This window comes from Clinocottus analis, unplaced genomic scaffold, assembly GCF_023055335.1.
Source record: "Clinocottus analis isolate CAN_PGR_092001 unplaced genomic scaffold, fCliAna1.0.p SCAF_9, whole genome shotgun sequence".
Lineage (NCBI taxonomy): Eukaryota > Metazoa > Chordata > Actinopteri > Perciformes > Cottidae > Clinocottus > Clinocottus analis.
This window is the reverse complement of record NW_027176251.1, coordinates 9,984,907-9,995,424: the sequence shown is the minus strand read 5'-3', so window position 1 is coordinate 9,995,424 and position 10,518 is coordinate 9,984,907. Positions and strand designations below refer to the sequence as shown.

Sequence of the window (10,518 nt, the reverse complement as noted above, 5' to 3'; positions counted from 1 at the left end):
GGAGGGATTAGCCAGTCATAGATTTGTATTAATGTATGATGATTGACTTCTCTGCACTTTAAATCATGAAAGAAGTAATTGGCGTGTTAGAATAAGGGTGTGTAAAATGGATAAAATCCTCTATACCAGTAAATGTCATTTTACATCTCAATAGTTTATTAGCCAGTGTATTGAGTACCCCAAACTAAAGCTGGCCTTGCAGTAAATCCCACCTTCATGAAGGTTATAATGTTTTTGTTGACGCTGTACGAGGGACGTGTTGATTCATCAATATGGTTAATTTGGAGGCTGTCATTTCCCCCCAACCGTAACTGTTTAATCTTGTGTGTAGGGCTGGAGCGGTGATGGAAGACATCGACATCGAGCAGCTTGAGCCGCTCCCCGTGGATCGGGACGGGCGGCGGTTCGGGAGTGCAGCCGACCAGCCTGATGGTGACAGAAAGATTGGATGTTGCGAGAAGTTCCAGCGATCTGTCTCCAAATGGATGCTTCCAGAAGACTCCCGCAGCAAATACCTAGAACGGGCCAACTGCTGCCCGCCCCCCATCTTCATCATCCTCATCAGTTTGGCAGAGGTAGCTGTTGCCCCGAATGTGCACCACACACACACACGTATTGCATGCGCACTGGGACGAGCAGTATGGATTCTGTGATCTAATCACATGTAGCCTACATTTGTGTTACAGGCTGCCAGGGCGTTAATTACTGTATAGATTCGCTGTGATTGTATGTTGTGGAGCAGATATCGAGGTGAAGTCGTAGAACCTCGGGTAGGATATTTTTGAAGTGTGGCAATTAGGAAAACAATTGACCTCCGTTTTTTACAGATCCGCTCTAAACTGAGAAGATCTTGTCCCGCAACGAGTAGGGCTAAGTACTATGGGGATAATCAAATGTCACTTCTAAACAAATGCCTCAATATCTATAGTGAGACAACATTGTGCTGTTGATCACTTTACAAAGTATTTACACAATGAGAGTTTTGATGAATGATCATCAGTATTATGGAGCTAAGTTTGATAAAAGGTAATGATAGAACAGAGAGAACCGTCTGGGGCAGGGGGCATGGAGTCGTAGCTTCAGGTAAGACCTGCTGCAGCTGATCCTCAATCCTGAATGTGCAAACAGAACGCCACTGTGTCTTTTTGACTTTTTAGATTCAGGTAAATAAAGTGTGGCATGTAGAGGATCAGAGGGTGATTTGTTGAAATAGTATGAGGGCATGGGGGGTGCTGTGGCTTCATTTTGGCCCTAAATCTGTGGCTTTAAAGGGAGGTATATAACGTCTTTAAATATCATTTGAAGCTAATGCCACCAGGAATGCGTTTGATTTCCTCAATGTGAAACAAACAATGGGATGTTTGGTTTATAGTCCAGCAGCCCACAAGATGATATGTTTACTTGGTTTATAAATGCACTTTTTGCCATAATGTGCCGTCTCCTGCTGGATATTGTTGACGGATTGGCCACTGCTGTTGACCCTTTTATGTTGAAACTTTTTTCTTTACGTTAACTTCCCCTATTAAGTTAAGTTCCCCTATTTAGCTATTTAACTTTAAGAATAATACATGGTAGTTGGGGGCAACAGATTGACAGATATGGGCAGACAATAGTAAAACTCAAAACATTTTACAACAACTCTTACAATTGTCCTTATTTCATTTACATTATTACTACTAAGGCATAAATCCATACACATAAATCATGTAACATCCTGGTTAAAAAGCTGCTGGCAAAGCCAGTTTGGCTGTTACGTGACTGTTTCCTGTCACCGAGTGTTTTTTGAACACTCTCCGAGTCACACTTGGGGATGAACAGCTCATTCTCCGCTCACAGATGTCCAATGTCACTCTTTTTAAATGTCTGTGAATATGTTCTTTTTGGGGGGAGGCACTTTATTTACCCAGAGAAGATCGACTGAGCCACAGTGTTCTTTCTCAGCGTGCCATCGCTTTTTATTCCCACCAATGCTGGCAGATTCAGACGTATGAGCTGCTATGCACAACCCCACTGGGGGATCTTCTGCGGTCGGTTAAACACACTTCAACATCATTTCTTGATCATCGTTCCCATCTTTATTTTCTCAGCTGTTTGGGATTTAGCGTCGTCCCCCATCCTTCTGCTGCTGCCAACTTTCAAGTTTGAGTTTATTAAAAAACATCTCATTCTTTCAGACTAACTTGTGCGTATATATTTTCTGCTCTTCGTCAGCTGGCAGTGTTTATCTACTACGCCGTGTGGAAGCCGCAGAAGCAGTGGGTGACCCTGGATGAAGGCATCTGGAAAAGCCCGCTGACATACAAGCCTGAAGAGAGGCAGGAAGCATGGCGCTTTATCTCCTACATGTTTGTCCACGCCGGGTAAGCCTGGTCAGGCCTTTTTTTAGATACCTTAATTACACCATGAACGCTTGAGTCACATTGGGGTGTGGGCAAAAACTCAGTCACTTTACAGCGGCATGGCCGTGAAGCTCCTATTCTCTGCTGGGTTTTTTTCTACGATGTCCGGTGTTCCTGTGTTTGGTATATGACGTCATGGTTTTGACACTTGTTTCCACATGACTTCATATTCACCGTTACAAAAGGCAAGAACCAGAGTGCTCGTAGCTTTTTGTAGAGGTACACGGAGGCCAGGCGTTCGTTGCCAGAGTTGCCGGCACATCTGTCAAAACACGGCTAAAGTCATGTGATGTGGCAAGCAGACAGTCTGGAAAAACAATCATGTGCACATAAACCACAAGACGACAGGAAAACCAAAAATCATGAGCAAGAGCAACAGTGGTCACAGTCTCTCACCAACTGGATGACACTGAACAAAGAGACCGAAAAAGAGACCAAAACCAACAATGAATTGGTTATTCATCTGTGCCGTAGATCATTTTTGTTGTCCAAAAACTATTAAAGAAATGACAGTGAGACACACTGTTGTACAAAATCCCACGTCCCTTTCTTAGAATGACCACGGGCACTGTGTTTTTTTCTTTTTGAGTCAAACCCACACACGCCATCCTGTTGCAAGAAACACTCACGAATGCACCAAATGTGATTTGATTTCCTGATATTGGCCCAGTCGGAGTTACATTTGTCAAAACCTGCAGTGCCCAACTGTTCTTATATAAGTGTGGGATTTGTTTACAATATCAAAGCTATAGAAAAATACCAGTCTTACCCTCTGAAAGCATTGTTTAAAGCTAACTTTACCGCTGGGCTACAGGTGTTTCTGATATTCTGTCCATTCTCTGTAGGACAGTTGTCATCCATGATGAAGTACATCCTTCTCTTTCTCTTCTCCACCTTCCTCTAGTGTCGAGCACATCGTGGGAAACCTGTTGATGCAGCTGCTGCTGGGCATCCCGCTGGAACTGGTCCACAAAGGATTTGAAGTGGGAATGGTTTATCTAGCAGGCGTCCTGGCAGGTAAAAAAAATCCCCTGTTTTTCATTTATTAAATTTTATTTATTTGTTCCGATGTAGCTCTGTTACACAAGCAGCTTCAGCTAGCTGGACTTCATCCGCGATGGCCTTCTAACAGTCATTGAAGTAGGGGTTTCCTGTTTGTGTTGCAGTACGAAATGCCACTGATACTTTCCGTTTCCCCACAGGCTCGTTGGCCAGCTCCATCTTTGATCCTCTCAGTGCTTTGGTGGGAGCTTCTGGGGGCGTTTATGCCCTCATAGGAGGCTATTTTATGAACGCAGTGGTGGTGAGTTCAGCATTTCAGTGTGTATTTACGTTGTGTGAAAAGAGACCGCTCAAACCCTTTTTTTTTTTCACATCGCTCAATGTTTTAAATAGTATAAAAAGTGACATATTAAGAGAATTTTTATGTATATTTTAATATAGAAAGACAAGACAAACGATTTTGTCTGATACACAATTGAAACAACATTGAAATCTATTATGTGTGTGGCGCTCCAATTCATTGTCTAAAGGTTGGCTGAATAATGTGTGTACAGTACCAGCTCAGTCAATTTCTAATAAATAAATGTCATATTCATTTCACAGAATTTCCGAGAGATGATTCCTCTTCTTGGAATATTTCGTATCGCCGCTATAGTGATATTTGGTATGTCCTCCTTTGTGTTTTCAACCTGTTTTGATATGTATCTTCTAACTGCCGTGATCTCACTTCAATAATATTTAATACTGGTTTCTTTCGGCAGTTGGCGTCGATTTTGGATTTGCCTTCTACAGAAGATTTGTCTCAGACGAGGCTGGTTTAAAGGTATGGTTCTTCTCCCCTTGTACAGTAGAGGACTCAAACATGACCTTTTCATCAGCTAAACTCCCCCTCGCTGACAGAGCGCTTGTGGCTACAGGCAGCATTATAGCTCTTGTTGGGACTTTTTACATAAACGGTTTCTTAAAAAAAAAAAAAAATCAGTAATCCACATTGAGAAATGGGGACTCTTGTCATTTACGCCATAGTTTCAGTTTTAGGTAAAGCAACTACAAGACTTGAAATATCTTCTTCTTGTTGGATGAGGCTTGTTTTTCTTTCTGAGTGATTAGCAGACTCTAAAAAGCTGATTCCTTGTTCCCTCCGCCATGTTCTTATCTCCCTTCCTCTTTCTGTGTGTCTTTTGGGTTTTGTTTTGGCTGTTTAACTGGTTCTGCAAGTATTTTAAGTGTGAGGTCGGATGACAGTACCCAAGGGTGTTCTATTTAATTTGGGTAATTAGTTCCTCCTGGCTTACTGAAAGCTCACTTCACCATCTCCCCTCCTAGGTGTCTTTCGTGGCTCATTTTGGAGGGATCGCGGCCGGGATGACCATCGGCTACGTCTTCTTCAGCGCTTACAATAAGAAGCTCATCAAAGACCCACGTTTCTGGCTGTGTATAGTTGGATATGTGTTGTTCGTGGTCTTCGCTGTGGTCTTCAACATCTTCCTGAGCCCAGCATCATAGGGCCATGAAGCTGCACTCGTCAACCTTTTTGTTGTTAAGTTAACACTAAAGCCTTAATGTCACTCACTCAGGAAGCTGTATTTTACTGATGTACTCAAGGGTTCCAGTGACAAGTTGCTTTTTAGTGACTATTGTGAAAGTGCACAAGGTATTTTTATTTTATTTTACTATCTGATTGTCTTATTTTTGGAGCTGAATTTGTGAGTTCAAGGAGAAGAGTACCTCCTGCTGTTGATGCGTAGCATTGCAGAAGGCCTATTTTCTATTTCATCTTAAGACGATGTGCAGCAAAACGTGCTTTAAATGAGCGAGTCATTTAAAACTGAATGAAATGTTATCTGTGCATTTCTAGGAGGTCTAGAAACTCACATACATTAAAACATGTTTAACATGAAATTAATGTTTTAATGTATGTGTGTATTTCTAGACTTCTTTGACCTTTATCAGGAAATTAAACACACTGGTCCAATTTCATGTCATTTTTCTCATATAGATTTTTTTATTTTTCAAACCGTCAAATACATTTTCTGTTGCATATGTGTTGAATCAAGGACTCTTTTCAACTTTCAGTATTCATGAAATGTGCCTTCAATGTGGTGAAATATTCAGCTCGTGAGACAAAAGAAAGAGAACCCGATGAGAGAGTTTATCAGGAAGTCTCGAGCCACGGCCTAATGCCACGTTATTGTTGCAGCCACATCCTGTTGACATGACGCGAGTAATTACATTCATCCTTTAGTGAAACTGTTGATTTATTTTCCCATCATGCTCATTGTTTTTCAACCTTATAAGTACACAACTTTGGCTTTGGTTTTGTTTGAATAACAATGTGGTTGATGTCTGACAATAACCCAACTTTATTTTAGTCTTTTACATTTTTATTTTAGTTCAGTGTTGGTACATTTTAGGTTTCAGGAGTTTATGAATGAAAACTCTAATATCACAACATTGGGTGCAGTTTGTAATTCAGGAAAAGAGCTCATGTTAGAAAATGTACTTTATTTAAACTATGACCAAACTGAAGCCTCTCACACTTGATTTTGCGTGTCCACAGCTCAATGTCTTTAAAAAATAAAAGGTTTTTTTAAACATATTTGTCAAATTGAATCTTTGGTGGAAACTGATGATTTATTTTACTGATAATTATAGTCCTGATTAACATTGAAGACTACATTTCTAATGTTTGGCCATAAGCTGGTGACAGTGTGTGCGCAGCAGCCGGCTGTTTGATGCTGCAGGAACTCCCTTACATGTTGTGATTGTGCCTGAATGTTGACGCCTGCTTTCTACAGTATGTGGAAAGTTCTATAGTTTCCAAACATGGCTCATCCATATTACTTTTACATTAACTTAGTGCATCAATATCCAATTATCATGTGCTTGTTTGCCTTGACCCCGAAACAGTGGGAAAGTGTATGTTGTCCAATGTAGTGCAGCAATCGAAACATCTGTTGTCACTGGGCAACACTGCTGCCGCATCAGGATTTTAGCTGTCCTATCCTAAATTAAATATTTGTTCGTAAGCTATCTTTGCTGTGGTGTTTTTGCATTCCTTTTTAAAATGTGTCACTTCACTTTAAAGAGATAATGAGGATCTTTCTTTACACAGTAACTTCAACAAAGTGCCATCTTGTCACTTAGTGTTTAAAGTAACAATCTTAAATGAATCATGGAAATCATATTGTTCTAAGTATTTAAGATTTAAATACTGACATTTTGCTGGTTAGAAAATAACTAATGCAAATTGTAAAGTGAAAAAATATAGTTTAATAAACTACTTTGAAATGATACACATCCTGAGGTTGAAGTACCAGGAGGAAAAAAAGGATTGTTCGGTTTGAAAAAGGGGAAATAACATTGGAATTCTCCCAGTATGTTCCCCAGTTTGACCTCCTGTACTCTTAATGTGTTGGACCAGACTGGTTTGGATCAATCCTGATCTGCTAGGCAGAGTGAGAGGTTTTAGGTCAGAAGGGAAAGGTTCAGCTTTCTGAATCTTGTCAATGAAATATCCCACTAGTGTAGCTTGTTTGTTTTGCTCTGTACACAATAATCAACAAACAAACGTGTCATGGGGAGAGAAGCTGTGATATCGAGAATGACATCAGATAACAAGCTTTTAAAAAGGTATTTAAAGCTATTTAGAATTGGACGGTGTGCAGTTGGAAAGCACACTAATCCACTGTGATAGATTTCTTGTAAATGGGATGAAATAAGGTGTCAAGTGCATGAGAACAGAATTACATCCAGAGAGGAGCAGCAGGGTATAAAATCAGACATGGTGACCCATTGATTACTTTGCTATTGAAGAAAACTATTGATTGTACAAGGCCTGGTTGAATAACTGACTCGTATCGATAATGTGGGACTGTTTCTTTTTCTTTGTTTGCACACACAACTCCAACAATTGAGTGCTAACACAGCCGAAAGCATGCAGTCTTGACTTGCAAAGAATCTATTTAGAAAAAGGTTTGTTATTTACACATTTTACATTAATATATACACATATGTGAACCACAATAAAATATGTTCAATGCGTTATGATCTCTGCTGTTGAATGCATGATGTATTTCTACTGGAAAAGGAGAAAAAAAGACTAACAAACATCCCTAATCTGCAAATATTGAGGTCAATATCAGTGCTACGACCAGTTACAGCCCATCATTGGGAGGCCCTGATTTAAATGAATGGGTGAAGCTGTCGGTATTGACTTTCTCTAGTCAGAGTAGTGTTGGCAACCTTCCCGCAGCAGCTCAGTTGTTCCCACTTAGTTTTGAGCAACACTGAGGGAGAGGCGGGTCATTTGGGTTTGAACAATGTACAGGGACTAATGCGGAGGGTGGTAACAATTTAAAAAAAACTTTTTGGTGACCGCGTCAGGGCTGCATGACCCAAAGAGATTTAAGTCACCACCGGCAGTCTGTCCACGCCGCTGCAAGGTAAACGAATCCGGCAAGTGCACAGAACTTCGGCATGGTTTGTATGATGCCGCAGCTGTAGGGGATGCTGCATGACCACGTCTACTTTACATAGTTGTTTATAAATATTTTACCAATACGTGACACTTTATTTCACAAGCTTTCTCCAAGCTAATGTTTCATATTTCCATTTAAGAGGTATTGTCTTTTGTCTTTCGTGGTTAATTACAAATTTAGTTGTTTCATATTGTTCTAATCTTGAAAAAAAATATTGTTTCTATTGTCAACACGCCTTTGCTGTCTGTCCAATTTACTTACTGAATCCAACTTATTTTCTCAAAGGTTGACTGCACTTCTTGTCACTGTATTTCTATTCTACTATTAACTTTGTATGAACATTTTAAACTATTTCATCTTTCACCATCCTTGAATTTTTTTCAGTCAAAATGGCAGAGTGAAGATGGGAGACTGGAACTTCCTCGGTGGGATTTTGGAGGAGGTGCACATCCATTCCACAATGGTCGGTAAGATCTGGCTCACCATCCTGTTCATCTTCCGTATGCTGGTCCTCGGCGTGGCGGCTGAGGATGTGTGGAACGACGAGCAGGCAGACTTCATATGCAACACGGAGCAGCCCGGATGTAGAAATGTGTGCTACGACCACGCTTTCCCGATCTCCCTCATCCGCTACTGGGTTCTGCAAGTCATTTTTGTGTCTTCCCCCTCGCTGGTGTACATGGGCCACGCCCTGTACAGGCTGCGGGCGCTGGAGAAGGCCCGGCAGAAAAAGAAGGCTCTGCTGCGGAAGGAGCTGGAGCTGGTTGATGTGGAGTTGGCAGAAGCCAGGAAGAGGATTGAGCGGGAAATTAAACAGGTGGATCAGGGGAAACTGAACAAAGCTCCTCTGAGGGGCTCTCTGCTGCGTACCTACGTGGCTCACGTCTTCACTCGCTCGATTGTAGAAGTGGTCTTCATGACAGGTCAGTACCTCCTTTATGGCTTTCACCTCTACCCGCTCTTCAAGTGCGAGCGGGACCCTTGTCCCAACGCTGTGGACTGCTATGTTTCCAGACCGACAGAGAAAAGCGTCTTCATGGTGTTTATGCAATGCATCGCCGCAATATCCCTCTTCCTGAACATCTTGGAGATCACACACCTGGGTTACAAGAAGGTCAAAAAGGGCATCTTGGACTTCTACCCTCACTTGAGGGATGAAAGGGATGAACTTGACGACTACTATGCCAACAGGTGCAAAAAAGAATCTGTCGTGCAAACCAGTGCACCCCGGAGGGCTACAATTGCCTCTGCACCCAGTGACTACAACCTCCTGCTGGAGAGGGTGCAGGGCACAACAATGTACCCAAACCTTATTAAACCTTCAACTTTTCTACCTCTTCAGAGCACGCTGACCACTCAACAAAATATGGACAATTCCAGATGTTCCGCTCAAAGCGCACCGCATTGTAACTGCACCTTGACTACCAAAGAACCCTGCTTTCCCTGCTGCGACTCCCTGCTTCAGCCAAAGCAGGAGGCCCAAGACTTTTTACACCTTCTCCTACACAGTAAAGAGGATGGTGGCAGTGAAAGAGGGAGTCCAGACTCTCCCAAATGCACACAGAAGGTAGGGGACACCTCCGCGACGCTGCAAGGGAGTGCATTGAAGAGGCCGTGCAGGGCTCACGGCGCTATCAAGTGCTCCACGGTGTTGGAGAGTAAAAGCTCTGACACAGATTCATGTGAGGGTGCAAAAGCCAGGCGTGGACATCTCTCCCCTCAGACGCAGTTAAAATCAGATGGCAAACATCACAGCCGGTCGTCCAGTCCGGAGTCACTAGACGACTCCAGCTCAGAATCCGGGCACAATCCCAGACCCCCTTCCTCCAACTGCAAAACATCAGACCTTCAAATCTAAACTTTCCTGACAGCAATCCATGTCACAGGTGTATTGACTCGACCGCCATATCTACATTAAGAAGTTTTACACTGAGCTGCCTCCAATCTGGTAAAAGTTTGTTCCCATTTCAGTTTGTCTGTTAGTCTAATTAATGTGGTATGCTTAAATACCCCTTTGGAGTTGACTAATGGAACTGACATCAATAAACACTATTGGTGACATCTTATAATAATACAAAAATAGACTTTGTATTGTATGTTTTATATATTTTTTAACAGTTTTTGGAACAAACCTATATTCTATTGTGACTGACTGCATGTACCGCTATCCAATTAGCATGAAAACTGAATTGTATCATCTTATTGATATGATACTAGTTCAGGCCTGCACTGGATCTAATAGACATGAGATGTCAGAAGTAGTGTTTTTTCATTGTAGTGCGACATATAAACATTGTAAAAAATGTCAATATCACTTCACTATAGGAGTAGAGGACTTATTGGTTACCGCACATGCTCTTTAGCCACTGTTCCACTTTGTCGGTAAATATTTAATTCTCTTACGAGCAACACTTTAACAAGTCACGTATATTAGCCTTAGTACTTATAAAAATGTTGCTTGGCATGACAGGCAAACTATCAATGTGTACATTGTACCATGAAGTCAAACTAAAAAACAACATCCAGATATGTTTGTGGAGAAAAGATTGTTTAGTCTTAAGTTTGTAGTTCAATTGCATCTCTATAATATTATCACTCATTGCTGTACTTGTTTATTTCCTGAGAAAATTCTTAAT

The 10,518-nt window shown here is 41.5% G+C and overlaps 2 protein-coding genes across 2 annotated transcripts; both read left to right on the top strand.

Moving 5' to 3' along the window:
* The first annotated feature begins 344 nt into the window (after positions 1-344).
* rhbdl2 (rhomboid, veinlet-like 2 (Drosophila)) lies at positions 345-4,907 on the top strand. The gene is made up of 7 exons (XM_068569423.1): positions 345-575; positions 2,212-2,360; positions 3,304-3,416; positions 3,602-3,702; positions 4,005-4,065; positions 4,163-4,224; positions 4,728-4,907. Exons 1-7 carry the CDS (start codon positions 345-347, stop codon positions 4,905-4,907), a joined length of 897 nt encoding a protein of 298 aa, XP_068425524.1.
* Positions 4,908-7,793: 2,886 nt separating this feature from the next.
* Positions 7,794-9,740, top strand: gja9a (gap junction protein alpha 9a). Its single transcript, XM_068569756.1, has 2 exons — positions 7,794-7,846; positions 8,267-9,740. The coding sequence occupies exons 1-2, from the start codon at positions 7,794-7,796 to the stop codon at positions 9,738-9,740; spliced, it is 1,527 nt and encodes a 508-aa protein (XP_068425857.1).
* Positions 9,741-10,518: the final 778 nt, after the last annotated feature.